Source organism: Sciurus vulgaris (assembly GCF_902686455.1).
Source record: "Sciurus vulgaris genome assembly, chromosome: 2".
Taxonomy (NCBI): Eukaryota; Metazoa; Chordata; class Mammalia; order Rodentia; family Sciuridae; genus Sciurus; species Sciurus vulgaris.
In genome coordinates, this window is record NC_136462.1 from 110951328 (window position 1) to 110973083 (window position 21756).

Genomic DNA, 21756 nt, shown 5'->3' on the forward strand with positions numbered 1-21756 from the left:
CATAAAGCCCAAGATCCTGCCCAGAAGGGAAGGAGGCTGCCAGGAGTGTGGGTTAATAATTGATGGACGAGTCTTATGATCGTATTATTTACAAACAGAGGTCAAGGAGTCACACTGGTGTTGGAGCTTCTCCTTTGTTGATGTTACAAGTGAATCAGGCCTGGATCCAAACTGGGTTCCAGGGCCAGAGGGCTCATTATTTATAAAGCTTGAAGCTGAACTAGTCATAGTTGGCTAGTTCTTTTTCCTTGTATTTTGTAGTAAAGATCAACAAAAATAGACTCCTTTTCTGAAGATGTTTTAATCCACTTTATTATCAAAGTTTTCTCTTTATTATTTCAACTTTTGTTTGGGCCAGCTTGAGGAGGGGGAATCAATTTGGGCTTTGTAAAATGCCCCCAGGCCACTCTGGCATCATTTTTGGTTCAGCCTTGGTGGTGGGGGCTGATGGCACAGGCTGAGGTGGGAAGGGTGAGCTGCGAGGCTGGGGCTGCCAACCAACTCTCTGCCAGCCCTGGGGAAGTCCTTCCCCTTCACCCTGGGGAGGGGGCTCCACAATCATTCACCCTCAGCCATCAAGGCCTCAGCCAGGTTCTTTCTGGAAGGAAGGTTTTTAAAGGGAGAAGGGTGGGGTGTCCAGGCTGCCAAAGGTAAAAGGGTGACAATCTGTTTGCTATTTCCCCTCCATCTTGGCCACCCTTGTACATCCTCATGACCTGTTGCCTTAGAGTCTTTTCATCAGGAAGAAGTCCTGCCCATCTTCCTGGACTGTGCCATGCCTGCCCCCACCTTTCCTTTCTATTCCAAAGATCTGAGCTGCTGGCATTCTGCAGACACATGAGTGCTTCACATCTCTGTCGAATACTCTTTCTCTCCTAAGGCAAGATAAAGCGCTTCCCCTCCTCTGTGCTCTGTAGAGTCCTTTGCAGGCCTTCCTTGCAGCACCTACCCTTATCAAAATAAGACTTTGTCTTTCTACTCCAATAGTCCAGGGATTCTCAAAGTGTGGTCCCCAGACAAGCCATCTCCTCCTCCTCACCACCCTGGAACTTATTAGAAATGTAGATTCTTGGGGCTGCACCCCAAGAACCACTGGACCAGACTCTCTGGGGGTGGCTCCCGGAATCTGTCACTGAACACAGCCGCCAGGTGCTTCTGACATTCACTGAGGGCTGAGAAGCACTGCACTAGATGGGCAGCTTGCTTCATTCATTCATGTATAACTGCCTCCTGCAACAGAGCCCAGCACTCCAGGGTTTAGCAAATGGTTCTCGGACCAAAAAACAACAACGAGTTAAACAGGTTGCTAAAGTGGTAACAGCCTGACACTGATAATGAAAACTAGGCAGGCCTGAGTCACCTGTACATGCTGAGGTGCATGCAAAGCCCTCATCTGATCCAAGGCCTTGAGGTTGGAGCCTGAGCCTTTTTCTCTTTGTGTCAGGGCAAGGCTATTGTTTTGTAACTAATTTTTTTATTGTGGTAAAATAGACAAAACATAAAATCTGCTCTTAGTAACAATGAGTATATTCACATTGTTATGCAACCATCGCCACTATTTACCTCCAGAATATTTTCATCACCTCAAAAGAAATTTCTAAACCCAGTAAGTAGTCACTCCCCATTCTCCCTCTTCCCAGCCCCAGGCAACCACTAATATACTTTCTGTCTCTATGGAATTGCCTACTCTGGATATTTCATGTAAATAGAATCATATAGTATGAGGTCTTTTGTGACTGACTTCTTTCACTTAACATCAAGTTTTCAAGGTTTGTTTTTTTAAAAATACATATATATATATATTTTTTTTTAGTTGGCAATGGACCTTTATTTATTTATATGCAGTGCTGAGACTCGAACCCAGTGCCTCACACGTGCTAGGCAAGAGCTCTGTCACTGAGCCACACCCCAGCCCTCAAGGTTCATCTTTATGGTAGCATTTATCCATACTTTATTTCTTTGTATGGCTGAATAACATGCCATTCTAAGTCTATACCACAATTTGTTTATCCATCCTTAGGGATGCATTTTAGTGTAATCTGAACATCTATGGTTAAATTGCTATTAATTTTCTGTAAAATAGTTGTCTGAAATAAAACATTGATGTTTCTCCCATTTGGGTTTTAGAAAATAAGCTCTGGCCTGGTGTGGTGGTGCACACCTACAGTTCCAGCAGCTTGGGAGGCTGAGGCAGGAAGATTGTGAAGTCAAAGCCAGACTCAGCAAGGCCCTAAGCAACTTAGTGAGACTCGATCTCAAAATAAAACATAAAAAGGGCTGGGGATGTAGCTTAGTGGTTAAGTGCTTCTTGGTTCAACCCCCAGTACAGAGAGAGAGAGAGAAAGAGAGAGAGAGAGAGAGAAGGAAAGAAAGAAAAAGAAAACTGTGAATGGAGTCAAGAGACAGTTTGCAGGAAAGAATATACATGGTTTTTAAGAAACAAGAGACTAGGGTCAATAAGGTTATTATTTGTTACAAACTCCTAAGGGGAAAGGGAAAACTTTAAATAATCAAGATAATAAAGGCATATTCCATATAAGGTAGTGTTGCAATGTTCCCCCGCATTAAAAGGAAATTGGTGGGAGAGTAAATACTGTGGGCAGAGGCTGCCTTTGTGACAGGCTGCTTCCCTGGCACAGAGAGATTTGAAAATGTCACAGATGCTTCTCATCATGGGTACAGCTCTCTGGGTACAGACACCCCACTAACTGCTCTTCTCTCCCTCCCTTGCTGCCTCTCCTCATCCACCTTCTCAGTACTCATTTTATTAAATGTGCGAGGCTCTGAAGAAGAAACCTTGGCTTGACTGGCATTGAGACCCAGGGGACAGTCTGGATATGTAAATTGAATGTGGCCTTGAACTATTAGCTGTGGACTTTCAATGTTGGTCTACTCAAGCAAGTACCTCCTGGTCTGGTTTCTCTCCTCTTTGCACCAAGCATCTTACGAGAACTGTGTTCGCGTCTCATTCAGATCTTGCTCCGCTCCATGCCTACATCCCGCTGAATCCAAATGGACTCTTCTGCCTCGTTTTCCTTACAGTCTTGACCTCTATTTATCCCCAGGCCCATCATTTCCTCTTCTTTTTAAACAATTTTTATTAATGCATTATAGTTACACATAGTAGTAGGGTTCATTGTGGCATATTCATAAATGCACATAACATTATTTCCTCCATTTCATTTTCCTAGGACATCTCCTTTCCCTCCCCTCCTCTATCCCCTATCCCTTTCCTCTACTCTTCTGATCTTTCTATTTATTTTTTAATTGGTACATTATAATTTCTGAAAGAAATGTCTCCTCTCTTTTGGGGACACTGCTTTCTCTGATTTATTCTCCCATTTCTCCTGCCCCTTTTCATCTCTCCGTGGCTACCTATCCTTTAATGTTGGGTGCAGTGGTTTTGTCCCGGAGTTTTGTCCTTGGACCTTTCACTTCCTCACACATACACTCCCTGGGGATGACACTGTGTCCTCCTATACCATCTCCAATGCCATCTCCAGCCTTGCTCATTATTCCTCCTGGACACTACATTGGATAATCCATAAGTTCATGAAATCAGACATGGTTGGAAGAGGAATCAGATAGGCAAACAAATAGTCTTTTTAAAAATAACCAAATTCACCATCTTTCCCTCCCTCACTCTCCCTTGAAAACTTCCTCTACTTCCTCCCAAGTGGGACCAGGCACCATCACAAAGACCTGGGAATCACAGTCCACTGTTCTCTCCTCTTTCATCCCGGACTTGCAGGACCTAACAAATTTACCCTTTTAGATGTCTTTTTAAAAACTTTTTATTTTTAAAAATGTAAATGTGTAGAAAATTTATCAGAATAGTACAATGAATTTCCATGTACTCTTCATCTAGGATCACCAATTAACATAACAATTTGCCATATTTGCATGTGCACCTGGTTTCTCTCTGGATCCTGATCCTGCCCCCTCTTATTGTTATTTTTTCTAAATGATTTGAGGAAGAGAGAGAGAGAGCTACAAATAAGATGCCCTGTCATACCTAAATACATTAACATGCATCTCCTGAGGTCAACAACATTTTTCTTACATAACTACAATATAATTATCAGTCAGGAAATTTAATAATATAATACTGTTATCTAATATATAATCAATATTCAAATTTCTATATCCAGTCTCAAAAGATTATAAAGTGGAAAATGGTAACATTTGATGGAAGAACCCAGCAGACATTTTAATGGTGTAAACGAGGTTATTGCCAATAATGGCACAACTGACATTGTGTGCCTCCTGACGTGGTGCACCAGGAAAGACATATTATTTCTGTGGTATTCACATCAATGCATACGACCTGCTTCTCCTGAGAAACCCAAAACTGAGGAACCTTCTACAAGATCTATGCACTATCTGCTACAAGGTCTACATCCTTTGCAATGTCAAGGGCATGAAAGGTCATAAGAGACACCACAGATGAATGCAATAGGTTATCTGGGTTGAGTCCTGTATCAGAGAAACATGCTCTCAAGGATAATGTGAAGTTTGCTTTAAACGTGGCCACTCTTTCTCCCCACCGGCACAGCCCCTGTTCAATCCCGCAGCTCTCTGTTTGTACCCCTCCTCAGCCCATGTCTTCAGGTTCCCCCTCCAGTCCTCCACTCACCACAACAGTGCACACCAGATCCTGGCATTTCTTTGCTGAAACTTCTTGAGAGGCTCCTCAAGCCTTCAGGATAAGTCCCAAGCTCTATTGTGCAGTTCACAAGCCCCTCGTGACCCTGCCCACTTCTGCAGGCTTTGTTTTCCCCACTACCGTCTGTCAAAAACTGTGGATGGTCAAAGATTTTATCCTACTTGCAACAAAATGAATGAATCTGCCACAGTTTCTTGGACACTGGAAGAAGATATAAGACTCCTGGATCAGAGACAAAGGAGAGTTGAATATTCACAAGAACGAGATGTGCCTCTGTTTCCCAATGCCCAGTTTCCCAGAATGATATAACGAGGGCCAGGTGACACCTGCATATGCCAACCTCTCAGCATGATGGTGGAGAAACTGGAAGCTTAGGAAATCTCAGTCTTTTAAAGGGGGAGTCGGGCAAACACATCCATCATTGGTCTCCCAGGAAGACACCATCTTTATTATACTGGCAACAACCAAATCTGCTCTCTGCCTTGGAGAACGATATTATCTCTAGCAATACTGTTTGCTATAAAAAAAAATCCTTGAAAAGAGTCTGGAATAAAAGCTGTCAGTGCCTCTGCTCATAGATGTACTGAAGAAACATGACAGACCCATGGAAAACTGTCCCCAACACCCGCCTGCAAATACTAGGCTACGGCCCTCCTGGGCCTCTCCCTGTGCTCTGCGCTCTTTCTCACCTGCTTCTTAAGGCCTCTATTGCTGGCAATGGGATGACATCCTTATCCCTATAACATACCACTCTTGCACATAAACATACATTCTCCTTGCTCTACTAACTCCTTGGTCTTAAAAGAATGAGCTCCTTAGGCAGGCCTTTGCTGACAGCCACTGTTACCCCCAAATTGAAGTTATCCATTTCCTCTGTGTTCCAAAGCACCAGGGAACATTATCATAGCACTTAATCCACACCATCAAAATACCTGTTGTACGTATCTGCTTCCCCCTCAGTTATCAGCCTGCTGAAGGCAAGACTTTGACTCTGATCCACCATGACCAGCCCACTAAGAGAAACACTGACAACAGGCAGAAAGGAAAGTGAATCACTGAACCAGCTGTCATCTTAAAGCCAACAACAGTTTCTTCCTGACACTGGGTGAGAAAATGATGAAGCTGGGGAGCTGGCATGGGCAAGGGCCTGGGCGGGGTGTTCATGAGCGCATTCTACATGGTGGTGGGGGGCCCTCTCTGTGTTGTGGGAGGGAGAGCTTCCAAATCCCTTTCTAGTTAAATAGATTCAAGGCAGGCAGCTACCCAGAATTTCTGAGGACAAGTAGCCCCAGCTATAGAGTTCAAATCCTGGCACTGCAGGCTGAGATGCCCGGCATTCTGATTAGAGATTCAGTGGTACAAATTGGATATGTCTTTAGCACGTCTGTAATCTTTAGCACATCTGTAATCTTACAATGAACACTTCTTTTGAGACATGAATTTTGACTGCACTAGACCAGATAGTTGTTGCCTCACCTGTGATGTTATTTTAACTAAGTCAAGTGGTTTGCAACTGGGGCAATTTTGTCCCTTAGGGGACATTTGGCAATATCTGGAGACAGTTCTGGCTACTGCAACTGGGGGCTGCAGTTAGCATACTGTGCATAGGAGCCAGGGATACTGCAAAATATCCTACAATGCACAGGGCAGCCCCCACAACAAAGAAATATCCCCAAATGTCAATGGTGTAGAGGCTCAGAAGTTCCAGGCTTATTTTATCTTATTGTGATTGCCCCACCTGGCCCATGTAGGGGAAGGGACCAGATACCACTTTCCAAGGAGGTTTTCTTGAAGGAATTGGATATTCTTACTGTCAATCATGTTGGACAGGAAAGGGGAGTGGGGCCCTGGCTATAGGGAAGAGAGAACAAATCCAGTCCATGAGAATGAGGCTGATGTCTACAACCAGATGGGACCATCTCATGCCATGTGAGGAGGCAGGATATGATCATCGCCCCGGGATGTACTGATTACAGATATATCTAGTGTGCATTTTAAGGTTATAATTGTCTTGTATCATCCTAAGTCTCAATCAAATTTTGTTCACTTCCAAGGCCCAGTGAATTTGGGGTCTTTTTTCTTTTATAAAGTCGCCATTTAGTGAGCACTTACTGTATGCTGGGCATATTTCTTTAGCAGGGTTTGGTTAACTTTTTTTGTAAAAGGCCAGACTGTAAATATTTGGGGCTTTGCAGGCTATCTAGTTTCTGTCCCTGTTCAACTCTGCTATTGTGGCACAAAAGCAGCTACAGAGAATATGTAAACAAATGAGTGTAGCTGTGCACCAATGCAATTTTATTTACAAGAACAGTGATAGGCTGGACTTGGCCCATGGACCATAGTCATTAGTCATTTCTCTACATAATAACCCTATGACAGAGTTACTATGCACTCATTTAATAGATGAGGTAACTGAAGCAAAGAGAGATTGAATGCCATGCCTAAAGTTATACTGCCCATGAGAGTGCCCAATCTCCACCACAGCAACCTCTCAACACGCTTTGGAGTGTCCACAGCCCAGACAGTGGTAATAATTATGTGGTGGTGACAGGCACCAACAGATAAGACCTGGGTGAGAGTCCAGAGCCGGAAGGAGAAGGGCCAAGGAAGGGATTTGTGATTTTATAAACATTCCCTTAAACAGTCCCTGGGGAGTCTGGAAATAAGAAAAAGAGGGGATCTAATCAAAGAAATGAACTTTCTGCACTTCCCACGTTGGAGTCTGAACTACAGTGTATATAAACTGGATTGTGAACATAAACCTGATGTCGCCCAAAGCCTCAATTAATAGCTTCCACATGCCAGGCGCAGTGAAACACGCCTGTAATCCCAGCTACAGGGGAAGCTGAGGGCAGGAGGATTACAAGTTTGAGCAGCTTAGCAAGACCCTGACTCAAAACAAAAATGTAAAGAGCTGGAGGTATAGCTCAGTGGTAAGTGGTAAAGTGCTTGCCCGGCATGCACAAGGCCCTGACTGGGAAAACAAAAAAATAAAGTCCATTCTGATAACTAACCTATAGCACTCCTGCTGTTTCTTAAAGCTACTCTCTAAGTTTTGAAAAAACTAGCTTCTTGGTAGTTCTTTTCATACCTGAAAACCTTCATCTAGGCTGCTTCTAAGCGTCTTTTCCAGAAAGATGTGAAGGGAAATAGGAAGGTCAATGGCCTTGAAATCATACGGTGAAACTGCCACTCATAGCTCTACCACCTGCTAGCTTTGTGACCTTAGGCACACTTCTTGGTTCTCAGAACTTCACCTACAAAGTGGAGGCAACAACTGTCATCTCCAAGGGCAGCTGTACACAATCAGTGTTAAAGCATAAGAATAATGTGTAGGTAAAATGGACTCTCGAAATGCCAGTTCCCAGGCCTTTCTGAGCTGAACTGTCTCAATTCACACTTCTTTTCCCCTCCTTCCTTAAAGGCTGGTTTCCAACCTTGTAGAGCACACTGTCCCTTTTACTTCACCAAAAGTAAATCTAGGGTTCCCGGTGTCTTCTTTTACTTCTAATAAGATATGCATGGTAATGTGGCATTTTGTTTCATACTGGTTTCTCCTCTGAAATCCTACCAATCCGGATCAAGTGTCGCCTTCTCCCTGGTGCCTTCTCTGAGTCCAGAGGCAAACATTAATACAGAAATAAACCATTCTTTCTTCTTTCTTCAACGAATGTTTCTCAAGTACCTCCCTTGGTCCAGTGCAGCCCCTGTGGGGAGGGGTCACCTCACATGCCATGCAGTTACACCCTCCTTCTGGATAACTCTTCTTGAGGGTACAAATGGCTCCTTGCTAACCCTTTGGGCCCCTCAGAGTCCCCAGAATACTGCTGTGTATGTAGCAAGCTCCAGCTCAAAACATGTTACTGAGGGGGAAAAATTCTCCACCAATAATCTGATAAGTTCATTAAACAAACACCTGGTTATTGACCCAAGAGGTGCTGTGCTTCACAGGGCAGTTATGTGCAAGGATGGCGTTCAATTCCTGCGGTTCTCAATTCCTCTTTCCAAAACATAACAAGTTTTCTGACTGGTCATCTTTGCACAATTAGAGATGGGGGTCTTCCCTACCTTACTTAACCTTGCTGAAAGACAAGTTGTATCAAAATGCTGAAGGGCAGGAGACTCTCAGGGACCTGCCAACAGGAAGCTCAGAGGAGTTGCTCTAAGACTTTTCCTAAGTACAGCTCTAAATGCCCATGCGCAAAACTCAGAAACCAGCCGAGGGGCTCACTCGGAGTTAAGGAGATGGGGTGTGAGTGTGTGAGTGGATACATGGCTGAGAACATAGATCCACGTGGAAGGGGAGGTGGGCACACAAGCACTTCTCTTCTCTGGCCTTACTTGGTGCTGCCCTCACACAGTACAGAATTTGCTCACTACCTCACTACTGCCCGCCCTGCAGGCCAGCCCTCTCACTTCGATCCACATTCCTGGCGTGTGTCTACACTCACACACGTCCTCCACCTGTGCTCACCCATTCCAACCCACATCCTGCAGCTTGTCCATTGCCATCCTAAAGCTCCATAAAGGGCTGGATTCGGAATTGTTCCTGCAGGAATCCTGCCATCTCTCCCAGTTGTGTGCTACAGACAGTAACGGTGACTAGATTCCACTGTTGTTTTGGTTTCTTCACTAGCAGCTCCACTGGTCTTTGATCCACATTTCCCATGAGTGTGTCATAATAAGCTGTATCAGATGTTTGTTTATGTCAATAGGTATTAAGTCTATTGTGTTTTCCTCAACCACCAAGCCCTTCATCCTGGTGAAGGGAAGAAAAGCGAGTTAATTTGTCTCTGACAAATCTACATTGTTTACTTTCTTTAAATCCTATATTTCCTCAGTGACATGATGTGTTATGTAGGGGACACAATACCTGGCATAAAATAAGCATTGCCACATGCCTGGGGAAGGGCATCAGGTGGGATCAGGAGACAGAGCTCTGGCTCTGCCCTTCGAGTTCTGTTTGGGTCACTTGGCGACTCTGAGTTTTCCTGGCCCCATTGCTAAATGGGGCAGGGCTTGGCTGACTATATTGGCATCCCAAGGTCCCCTCAGGGCCCTTCTAGGCCTATTTGAATTCTTTGTGAAGCCCAGATGAAAACGGGCACTCACCCACAGGCAGGCTGCACCAGCCAATTACAGTGTTAGGTGTCTACATTTCTGGCTAAATTATACCAACAGGTCAGGACACCTACTGCCTCTCCCATTAGTTCAGAACCACCATCCCCCTTCCCAGGTCCCTCTGGGCTTCCTTCCTCCAGTGGTTCACTCTCGGCCTCTTCTCCATCCTGCAGCCAGGATAATCCTTCGAAAATGCTTTGTGATCATGTCAGTTTTCTACTTAGAATGTTCCAGCAGGTCCCTATTGCCTCCCTGGCTGGCTTAGGAGCCCCTCATGTACAGCTCTTACCCATCTCCCTAATTCCTTCCTTCCTCATTGAGGTCCTTGGAATCCCCAGCACATACCAGCTTCCTGGTTGATCATTGCCCTGGTTGTCTCTTTGTCCCAAATGCATTTCTATTCCCTGCCCTTTGCCTGGCTAGCTCTGACATGTCCTTCAGAACTCAGCTTGGAATCACCTTCTCCAGGAACCTACTCTAATCCTTCTCCAAAACACCAGTGAGGTCTCTCTCCTCCCTGCTCACTTGCTGTCTCCTCAGACTCTCAGTCCCATAATGGAAGGGACCAGACCTTGTTCATCATTTCCTTAAAACCATCCTATTTCTTTAATCCAACTCTTGACACTTAGTATTCACTCAGTAAAAATTTGTGAAATGAATGTGAACCAATTTTATCTCAGGTGGACTAAAAATTTTGATTTTACATGTTTTTGGTTAATAAAATGGATGAAATTGGAGAATATCATGCTAAGTGAGATAAGCCAATCTCAAAAAACCAAAGGACGAATGATGTCTCTGATAAGTGGATGATGACACATAGTGGGGGGTGAGAGGGAGGTAAGAATGGAGGAAGGAGAGACTGTATAGAGGGAAAAGAGGGGTGGGAGGGGTGGGGGGAAGGAAAAAATAACAGAATGAAACAAACACTATTACCCTATGTAAATGTATGACTACACAAATGGTATGCCTTTACTTCATGTACAGAGAAACAGTATGTATCCCATTTGTGTTCAATAAAAATAAATTCTTAAAAAATGAGAAATTTCAAATTATTTCATATATATTAATCTTTTAAAAATACAAAAATAGTCATTTACTGAAATTGAAACTACCAATTTGCTTTGGTGGCCAAAGCCAAAAAGGAAACTGTCATTTGCATGACTGCCTCAGACTTGCTACAAATTATCTTTGTTCCACAACCTCGAGGTCACCTTTTCTCCTTTCTCTACTTCTCATACAGTTGAGCACCAAGGAGAGACCACCCCATGAAAGCCCCAGGCCTCCTTTGCCAACATCACCACGCCATGCAGTAGGTAAATCTCTCATCCTGAGGAGGCGTTCCTGCACCTTGTGTCCTGGAAGGAGGGGCAGCATGCACCTCTTGCCCTGAAGCTGCAGGTGTCCTTATGAGGGCTGGACAGGTCTCCTCCATTTTACCCAGAGTTTATGCAGGTGATCTAGTCACATGTTAAGGATTGCAAAATCATTTTAAAAGTTAAGGCACACTAAACGAACCATTTTATTTAGAGTAATACCAGTTCTGAGTCAACCTTTATAGACACAAGGAGGTGGCAGCAAGTATTTGTTCCTTCCTGGTTGGCATAAATCAAATACTTGACAGGTAATTGGAAAGCTTGCTCCTTAAAGGAATAGTTTTGTAAGCTAAAAGAATAGCACCCAAAATTACTCTGCTATGAATATTTGTAATACTGACCCGTTATACCAAAAAGCACATGTGAGCTGTGAATTGACTGAGAGATGGGAAAAGCTATAGCTCAAAATCTAGGGTTGGGTTGTGGCTCAGTGACAGAGCACTTGTCTGGCTTGTGTGAGGCACTGGGTTCAATTCTCAGCACAGCATATAAATAAATAAATATCCATGGTTAACTAAAAAATAAAAATCTAACATGGTCCCAACTGTTCCTGTATGCTGCCAGACAGGGTACATATCAGCCATTATTTTTACATCTTTTGCCTCCATTGTGTTCATGATTTAATTGTTGAAATGAATCATTTCAGCCCCTGTGGGTTTGTAGCATCTGTATCATGCTTCTCAGTGTTTGTGGAACAGCTACCATATTTTATTGCTTCTAGATGCCTTTGATTATAAGATCTATCCCATTTCAGAGATGCCAAAAAGTGGGCATCTTAGAACCAATAAAATAGGCTCTTTGATCATGGCAGGTGTTCCCTCTCTCTTGGTCCATGGCATGGGCCTGGAAGAGCTTAGAGTTTGTTCCTCAGTCCACGGGGCTGTCTGTACCTGCACTCTGGGGCTGCCCTGTAAAAGAACACAGTAACCCACCAGGAAAGAGGGTCCTGGCTCACTCAGAGACTGTACATCCTGCCAAAACAGTCTCATTCATTCTCTTCCTTCTAGAAACCAGACTTCCTAAGTCCCCGCCTAAAGCCACTTTCCTCACACATTTGCTGTGAATTGAGCCCTTTTGCTCTAAAGTTTTTTTGAGGTGAGTTCACAGGAGACTTCAGGCTCCTCTCTTCCTGTGCTGGGCTGCTGAGGGCCCTGTTTGGGGCTTGGTGTATGTAGCTCAGTGCCCTGATAGCTAGCCCAAGGTTTCTTCCCAGGCTCCAGCCTCCATTCCTGAACCTTAACCCAAGAGTCAGCTCCTGTGGCCTGGACAGGGAAACAGAGGGGGTGTCTGCCCTCTAGAAGGTCAGCCACATAGCTGAGGTGGCTATGGTCATAGAGTCGGGTACCTGGACCCTAGATGCCAAGAAGGCACCAGGAAGATTAGGTCCAACTTCACCATGGTGTGAAGGCCAAGCTAGAAAGAATGTTCTGGCCTCAAAGGCTCTTGAGACAAGAGCTTGGAGCCCTCCTGTTTCGTTCAATCCCTTTCATTCTCAAAAAGGAAATGCCCTGTTTGTTCAACATATAAAAGGAGTTCTGAACTCAACAGTTCAGAAAAGTGTGATGAAGCCAAACCTTGCTTAACAATAATAAAACTCACCTGTATTTGGTCCTTTAGGGTTCCTGAGGCTTTTCCCCACATACTAGTTAATTTCATCTAGCTCTGTGCAGTGAAGGCGAGGAAAGTGCGATTAGCCTGGTGTTGGCCTCTTTCTGTGGATGATCTGATTTGATCCTCGCTACAGACCTAGGGTGGTTCTCAGACTTGAGTGCACACCAGAATCACCTGGAGGGCTTGCTAAAATGATGGCTGGGCCACCCGCAAAGTTTCTGATTAGTAGGTAGACCTAGGATGGGGCTGAGAATTTGCATTTTGAAAGCCACACATGGAGCCCCAGGTAAAACTGAAGCTGCTGGTCCAGGGACCACACTTTAAGAATCACCTATTGTGCAGCCCAAATGGTAGCAAGCAACTGAGCTCAGTGAGGTCAAATTACTTTACTCAGACCAGCCACCCAGAAAGTGGCCTAGCAGATCGTCTCACAGTAGTCTGCCTGGTTTGGGGGTCTCTATGCCTCCCACTTCTTCCACTTGGTTTCCTGCCCCACCCCCCATGCCACCATATGTGTCTTAAGGAACTAGTGCTAATTCCCTTCTCTTTTCCTTTGCTGGCAAGGCCAACTGTGAATACTAACAGGCAGGCAATTCAGCAGCTACAGGCTGAAATCCTCCAGAACACACAAACCTCAATTCTGCAACTCAGGAAAGATGAGAAATAATTCCAAATGGACAGGCCACATCCAAAGAGACCCTGGATATCACACCTCCAATTAGAAGTGACTGGAACTATAGCCCAGATTTAATACATGATGGGGATCAGATCACAATCCTCAAGGGAAATCCCCAAGACACAGGAATAAGGATTCAGTTCCCTGGTATGAAACACATGTCTGACCCTTTCCAGCTCTCCAAAGAGTGCTGAGGGCTTCTCTTCCATCCCAGGGTGGCAGTTAGGAGTAGGGGAGAAGGCATGGGGGTATTTTGAGTTGACTGATTCTTCACCTTCGAGAAAGACAAGAGCCCTCCTTAAATAAACCAGACTTTACTCTCACGTGCTCCCGAACTGCCATGTTCAGTTTTCCCTTTGGCTTCTCCTTATACTGCATGCAATTCAAATGTGAGGCCACACGGTTCCTTCATCCCTGCTGAAGAACAGGAGGCAGAGTTTATCTCCCAGCCTCCTTCCAAGTGTTCCATCCAGTTGTTAGTGTTTGGGAAGGGGCTGGAAAGGGTGTCCAGAGCCACAGGGCAAGTTCATTGGCAGCAACATATTCCACTGGATGGAGGACAAAGGTGAGTGGAGGTGGGGGCCTGCAGGACCTGAGGGATGTGAGCAGGAGGCTTGGCCCCATTAAGCCTGACAGGGAACAGACAGGCAGGAGCAGGGAGAACATGTAAAGGGAATAATTCTAGAAACTGGGCACACTGTGCTGCCCCCCCCCCCCCCACATGCTTCTCTTTTTTAAAAAACAATTTACCTGCAGTCCTGCCTGGCTTCAGTTGGCAGGATATGTTACATTCCTCAGAAAACTATCTGTTATCTGCAGGAGAGATGCAGGTCCAAAATGCCGATAAAAAGAATGCAAGTTACCCTGAAGGAGGTCACTTTTTGTGACCCTTACACAGACCGGATTCCAGAATGCAGGGAGATAAAGACAATTCTCTTTAATCATAAAATCTGTAAGAACAGGTTCCAGATAGAACTGGTCAGCGTGGGCCAAAGGGACCTAGAGTTATCATGGCCAGCAGAGACTTGAAAGTCTGATTTCAACTTGCTGTGAGTCAAAAGTCAAGAGGTGGGCCTGGGCAGAACACTCTGGAAATGTCCGTGGGACCTTCAATAAAACTGGAAGTCAGGAAGGGCAAGCCATCTGTCTCCTGAGAGGATCCATTCTTACCTTTCAGAGTGTCCCCTTTTCCCTTTTCCAATTCCTTGTGATAAACTCATATTGTTACTCTGAGTGACATGTCTGAAATCTTTCCAACACGATTGCAAGAACCAAAGTTAGAAGGGAGGCCTCAACACTCCTCAGTCTCTCGGAAGGCCTCTGCCCTGTAACAAAGCCCTACCGGTTGCCAAAGGAGACTTTGCAATGGAGACTCGATTGTTTAGGAAAGGAACCAACGAGTGGAACAGGGACAGCAGTGTGAGTACATGGCATTGCCTGGGTCACACTGAGTCCTGCTAGAGCCCAGGCCTGCCCCACCACAGCCGAGAAGCTGGGCAGGAGCCCCTGTGAGCAACCACAGCCAACTACCAGCCCCCTGCCCTGGAAAAGCCCCCAGCTTCCCAGAGTTCCCTGCATGGGATGGAGTGGCTGGCCTCATGGATGTCCTGTGGGGTGGTAACTTGGAGAGGTGGGACTCACTCTCCATCTAAGAAAGGCCTCAGCATCCTCATTCCCCTCCCATCCCATCACCTTGAAGATCTGTCTTGACTTATTTGCCCTATATCTGTGTCAGATAGTGGAATTGTCTCTGAACCAGCCCACATCCAAGGAGCAACAAACCAATGTCAGACACTCTTGGGAATGAAGCACAGTGCTCATTCTCTGCTCAGGTGCTGGTTTTAGATCATGAGTTCTAGTATAGGCTTTGTTGTTATTGTTGTTGTTTTACCCTGTTATTTCAAACACACTGGGATTTTTTTCTCTTGGGGAGGACAAACGAACAAAAAATCTACAAGGGTATGGATGATTCTCCCAGCCAGCTGGAACTTTCTAATTCTTATATTGAATTTAATACATATACAAATGAGTGCAAGGCCAACAGTTTGATGAATTTTCACAAACTGAACAAAGCCCCCACACCAAGGACCTGAACATGACCAGAACTGCCTCGTGTCACTTTCTGGTCACCCCTACCCTCTAAAAGCATCTGCTATTCTGATGTTTGGCAGCACAGATTCACTTTAGCACGCTGGAGTTTGTCCTCAGTTCATGTGACAACCTGACTGGCAGTCACCCTGGGCTTGGAACAAGAGAAGTTGCCAGGTTCAGGAGGATTGACTTGGCACTGGTTCTACTGGGGAAACACAGGTTTCATCATCCTTTCCTTTCTCTCATTGATGGAGCGCCTCTCAACCCAGCAGATATCTAGCTGCTGTATCAGTCACCCAAGAGGAGTGAGAGGCAGGGCTGCCCCATCTTGGTTGTCAGAAGGTCCTCCTCTCTTTGGGGCACCACCCTGAGGACAGCCTGGTGAGTCTATGCACAGGGGATGGGGGTAGAGTTCCCTTTCCATACACTTCCAGAAGCCCCACCATGTGCACCAGGCAGCAGGAAGCCTGGAGGCAGGATGACTCAGCACTGTCTACGTGCAGTGCACAGAAGCTGAGTTCTGTACCCTGGGAAAACCAGCATGTGGCACTTGGTTGGACTTGCCCATTCAGTGCTGCTTGGAAACCACTGCCCTCCAGCACCTATGCTGGGCCCCCTGTTTACCCTTGACTTGGAATGCAAGCCAGCTGCCAGCCCCAACCTGTCTGCCTCCTGAACCATCCTCCATCTGTCCTCCTCCATTTGTCCCCACCGAGGGCTGACCACACAACGTGTGCCCATTTCACTAATGAAAACCAGATTGCTTCTGAGCTTACCCCATGCCTGTCCACGCATCATCAGACTACACTCTGCTTCCTCAGCAAAGAGCTGCTCTAATTGTGCAAGGCAGAAGGGTAGAGATCTGACCAGGGCCAGTGGTCAGAAAGAAATGCTCTAGACCAATTGATATGGTTGCACAGAGAAGCACTCATGGAAGAACACAGTGTCAAAGGTGGCAGCAAATCTTTTCCTCCCACTCCTTGACACAGTAACTCTCTGTTTCCTGTGACCATCTCATTCTGCCTGGGGGACTGTAACAGAGAGGCTTGGAGCCCTGTGAAGACTTTGATTTGTATTTCCAGTAGAAGAGGTGGGACTAGAAAGATCTTAGGAACCATCTGGTCAGTGGTCCTCTAACAAAGCATTCATAATATAAGAATCACTTGGGGACTCCAGGTTTTTAAGTCCCCCACCTCCCCTGCCCCCAGCCTGTCCTAACTGAGGTTCAGAAATATGCATTTTTGGAAAGCATTCCAGGTGATTCTGATGTAGGTGACCCCAAGCCATAGTCTGATAAACACTGATCTAGACAAGCACAGCCCACTCCCCTCTGCACCAGATTCAGAGCAGAAGGTAAGGTCCAGAGGGCTCACATGACTCACAGATGACACTGCCAAAGGCCCGGAATCCAGGACCCATCCCCTTTCATGCAGGTCACAAACACCATCACCATCAGCATACACACGGCCCAACTTAGTTGATTCTTCTGTTATGAGGTCTCTCACCCAGCCCTTTCCTTCCCTCTTCTTGCCTTTGCTATTAACTGGTTGTGAGGGCACAGAATAGGGCTCTTACAAAGGCCAAACACTCTTCCACCTTCTTTTCATCTATCCCCTCCCCCTACCACTGAGTTACTCTTCCTAAACCAGATACACAACCTGCCCTGCCCCTCCATGTATAGAAAAAGGTGGGAAAAGCTTGCCCCCACCAATGTGACCCAACCTATCTTTATTTTTTGGGGGGAGAGGGTGGCGTGGGTACCGGGGATTGAACTTAGGAGCACTCTACCACTGAGCCACATCCCCAGCCCTATTTTGTATTTTATTTAGAGACAGGTTCTCACTGAGTTGCTTAGCACCTCTCCATTGCTGAGGCTAGCTTTGAACTCACAATCCTCCTGTCTCGAAATCCTCCTGAACCACTGCAATTACAGGTGTGAGCTACTATGCCTGGCTCAACCTATCTTTCTGAACTTAGAGCACATTATTCTCCAATAAACCTTCTTTCTTTATGTGCTTCCCTCAAGTGCCACCTTGCTCTGTCTTCCTTTGCTTATGTGATACCCTTATCAACTCAACCAACAGCCCTTCCTCCACCTTCATTGAATTCTCCCCATCTCCCAAGGCCCAGGGGAAGGGCCACTTCCTCCAGGAAGCCTTCCTTAACTGTCCAGTCTTCTGAGCAATCAGAAAACTGAACCATTTATTTATTATGTTATTACCTATTATATTCTGCTTTGAACTGTGAACTATAAGTAAATTCCCAGTTACCGACTACAGCCTACCCCCTAATTACATACCCATTTAGCAATGTGCTTTGCACATCAGTACATAAGGGACATTAGCAATAATGGAGTTATACAGTGCCAGAACCAGGTAGCTGGTTGGTCGGTTCAGTGACTTTTCTATACCTCTTGGACAAGTGAACACCCCAAGGATAATCTTTGAAAATCAAGGTTAAGACTTTCCCTGGACTATGCTTCCACTTCTGTAATCAACTTTCCTGCCTGTCACCACCCCACTGCATCTCATGGCCTTAATTTGGGCAGCATACCTCTGCCTGCTTCAAATGCCACCTGGGCCAGTGTGGTCAGTTCCATGCTCCAAAACAATATATCCCATACATCTTCTATGGTGCTGTCCCTAACAAAACATCATTACTAGGTTTCTTGTACTTGCCAGAGGACCAGGTGCCTGGCTTCCCATTCCCACTCCAGCAATGACAACATTGCCTATTCACTGCAATGACATAGTCAAACCAATCTACCTTGCAGGTCTGCCAGAGTGGCTAACATGTTCTTGAACCAGTACCACAGAAACCCTGGGCATAACTGATGTTCCTCTGTCTCCATGTAAGACAACATCCCTCCTCCACCAAGGACTGACCATCACCTCTTCACCCATCACTTGTTTATAAAGATGGTAACAAGAAGTTAATTCCAGATACACTGACAGCTCAAGTTCTAGGGCCTGAGCCAATCTTTCAGGAGTCCTTTATTCTTTGTTTATTGTTACCAGACGGCAAGTTTTTCTCCTGCCCAACGCCTTTGCAGTCTGGAGGTACCTGAAGGTTTGGTAGAAATCCCTGCAGGAATCTGAAAGCCTTAGCCCTATGGCTCACAGCTCAAGTGCACAGAGCAGGCTGTCTGTATTGGACACACTGTGGAACCGTTCCTTAGGGATGCCTTCATCCCTTCTCTCAACAATACCAGCACAACTTTTCAGGCCCCCCTGAAAGGCACGAGTTTCTGAGTTTCACATTAAATACTGCCATCACCTTAAAAACATATTTTTAAAAAATCTCTACTTACCAACGTAGGTCCACTTGGATCCTGCAAAGAACAAAAGGAAGCAAGTAAGTACAACGAACTGAAGGAGTTAGGGAAAACAGGACAGATTTTGTTTTGAAATGGGTGAGATTGAAAAGGAGGTGGATACCCAGAAATTAAGACTTCTTCTGAGTCTAAGTCAGAACCACAGCTTCTCAGAACAGCTGTACTCCACACACGGGCTCAGGATGGGGAGTTCATGCAGGGCTCCTGGGTTCTTAAATAGATGCTTCCCAGACATCTTAGAAAACCCAAACTTTATTGTCCAAGTAGGTAATATTTTCACATTGTTCAAAAACCTAAAGTAGCCAGAAGTTCCATTCAGTGAAAGCTCTTCCCCCTCCCCTGTTCCCTGCTTCCATTAGACACCTGGTTCATCAATGGACTGTGAGCCTTTATACAGGATTGCCACACGCCCCTGTAATTGTATCCCCCTCCCTTTCCTCACGCAAACACTGACTTTCTAGAAGCACTGTTCCTGCTTTCCCCCCGACTCAACATATCCTAGAGAACGCACCAGCACACAAAGAGCAGAACACTAATCAGAGGCGGGAGATATTTTCCCCTAAGACAGCTGCCATCCTGCTCTGAGTTAGAATCTCCAGAGGCAGTAAGAATGTGGAGGAGCGGTTCTGCCAGGAATATGACGAAAATCACCTACCACCTCCCACTCCACACCCTTCACACCACACAGGTCCTTCATTCCTACACGAAAAAAAGTATTTTAAAAAGTCATTGCAGAGCTGTGCTCCTGTCACCCCGCCTGCCCACCTTCTTCTTCAGCTCTGGAAGAAGACTGAGCTGAAATGCACCCCCATGTGTCTCAGGGGACTTGTCCAACAAGGGGAGGTGCAATTCCTAGGCCCCTCTCTCCAAGCATCTCCCAATTCCTCTGTGATTGGGCAGCACAGCTGGAAGAGAAAGAACCTCACATCCCCTTTCTCTCTCTGGAATCTGTTTCTAGTAAAACTTAACAGGCAAGTAAAGTGGTCATTTATCACAGGGGCATTTTCTGCTTGAGTCAGTGGATTTTTAAGTTAAAAGAGGACTTTGCTTTGTTGTTCTTGTCCTGTTCTACTTCTTTGCCTCTATAGGAAGCCCAAACTTGTACATAACCCCCAAGTTTACTATTGGCCCTTTCACTGAAATGTTGAAAAGGGAGAAACATTACCTTGAAACCAATCTAGAGAAGATGTTGGACTTCTTTTTTGTAAATTGTCCTTAACTGTTTGGTTTGAGGGTGCACCATTGAAATATAATCATGGTTTTCAGAGGTAGGAAGCCAGACAATTGCTGCTTTCCCAGGCAGAGCACATGGAGGTCCTGGATGTAAATACCCAAGTAAGAGGGGAGTTCACCCTCACTTCTTTTCAGGGAGAAACCCTAGATGCCATCAGAAAATATCTGCTGCCTCTGACCATCCCTATACTGGTGAGAAGGCTGCATTGCACCTGCTCCCAAATCAACTCCCAGATTTAATACATACATCTTCCACTATGCCTCCCCAAAGCTTGCTAAACTGAAGTTTCCCCCAGTACTGTGGCTCTCATCCTCAGATGAGGCACCTGCCTAATACTCTGGAAAACTCAGGGACAAATGTTACATAGGGGACATCCGGGACTGTAAAGCCTCTGACTCAGGACTGGGGACTTGTTGAAAATTCCTGTCCTCTGCTGTCTGAGCAAGCCCGCTTGGCCCTCAGGACTTGTGCCTCAGGTATAAATGGTAGTGTCAGGAGGGGCTTAGGGACTCCAAGGCAGGGGAGAAGCAGCACCCTAAAATGAAGTTACGAATGACAAGTCAGTAGGGTTAATCATGGAGATCAGGGTCCACCTTGATTTGTCAGCTCAGATCCAACCTTAGGAAGCAGTTCTAAAAGTGCACACGCATGCACACAAGTGTTTGCTTTCCTGAGAAAGGGCACCTCCTGGGTGTCCCACCTCTAGCCTTAGGGGCAGGGACTTTAACAAGATTAAACTGACCCCACACGGTACTTCGGGTCAAGTTTCAGTGGTTTCCTGAAGGAGTAGGCCCTTCCCAGAGGAAAATCATTCTCCTCCCCAAAAGTTCATCTGTTCCTTCCAGGAGACTTGGGCAGCTCAGTCAATGCCTGTTAGAACCTGCATACCCTGCTGGTGCTAGGCAGGGAGATGCCCTGGAGGGGATGCCATGAGGAAACAATATTTATCAAGATGTGGGCAGGGGTTCAGGGACCTGCCTACTTCCCGTCCTGGGTGCTAGAACCTTCCATGAGTAACCATCATCTGTCCTCCTGGCAGCCAAAGACCACTCGGCTTTCCACACTAGGTTTAGCAGAGCAGACTCTCCAGAATTCAGTGAAACGCCCCATAGCGATAACAACCATGAGTTCCAAGGTTTTCTCCAGAAGAACCTGGAGATCATAATCCCACCCTCCTCTGGCCCCAGATTTGTTTTTTTGTTTTTTGTTGTTGTTGTTGTTGTTGTTGTTGTTTTTTTGGACATTCCTCAGTGCCAACTGAAGGAAACTTCAATGCTCCAAAGAAAGCAGACCACACTTTGACCCCATTACTCAGCTAGCCCTTCCACCCCCAGCCTGTGTTAATGCTGATGTTCTATACACCTCAGTGATTTTTACTTTGACCTTGTCTTCTGAGGCAGTCAAAAAGCCAAGAAACCAGAGCAATAAATAACAGGGGGAAAAAAGAAAAAACTTGTGTTCTCAGAGTCTAGGGGTAGGTAGGCTGGCTACTCAGTGTGAGATGAGGTCAGGTTTCTACTGCAAACATCCCCTACCTCAACTTGGAGAATGAGGAGGAGGGGCCAAGGAAAAGGGGAGGAAAGAAAGATAGAGGGAAGGAGGCGTGGAGAGAAGAAAGGGAACAAGGAGCAGTTGCCCAAAAGTGAGGGA

At 45.7% G+C, this 21756-nt stretch overlaps 1 protein-coding gene across 7 annotated transcripts in view; it reads right to left on the reverse strand.

Moving 5' to 3' along the window:
• The window catches only part of CA12 (carbonic anhydrase 12), a 50146-nt gene that overhangs the window by 26519 nt on the left and 1871 nt on the right, over nucleotides 1–21756 (reverse strand). For all 7 annotated transcript variants that reach the window (XM_079125715.1, XM_079125717.1, XM_079125714.1 and 4 more), the window contains exon 2: nucleotides 18849–18869. In XM_079125715.1, coding sequence (XP_078981841.1) covers nucleotides 18849–18869 — 21 coding nt within the window. The remainder of the gene's footprint in view (nucleotides 1–18848; nucleotides 18870–21756) is intronic.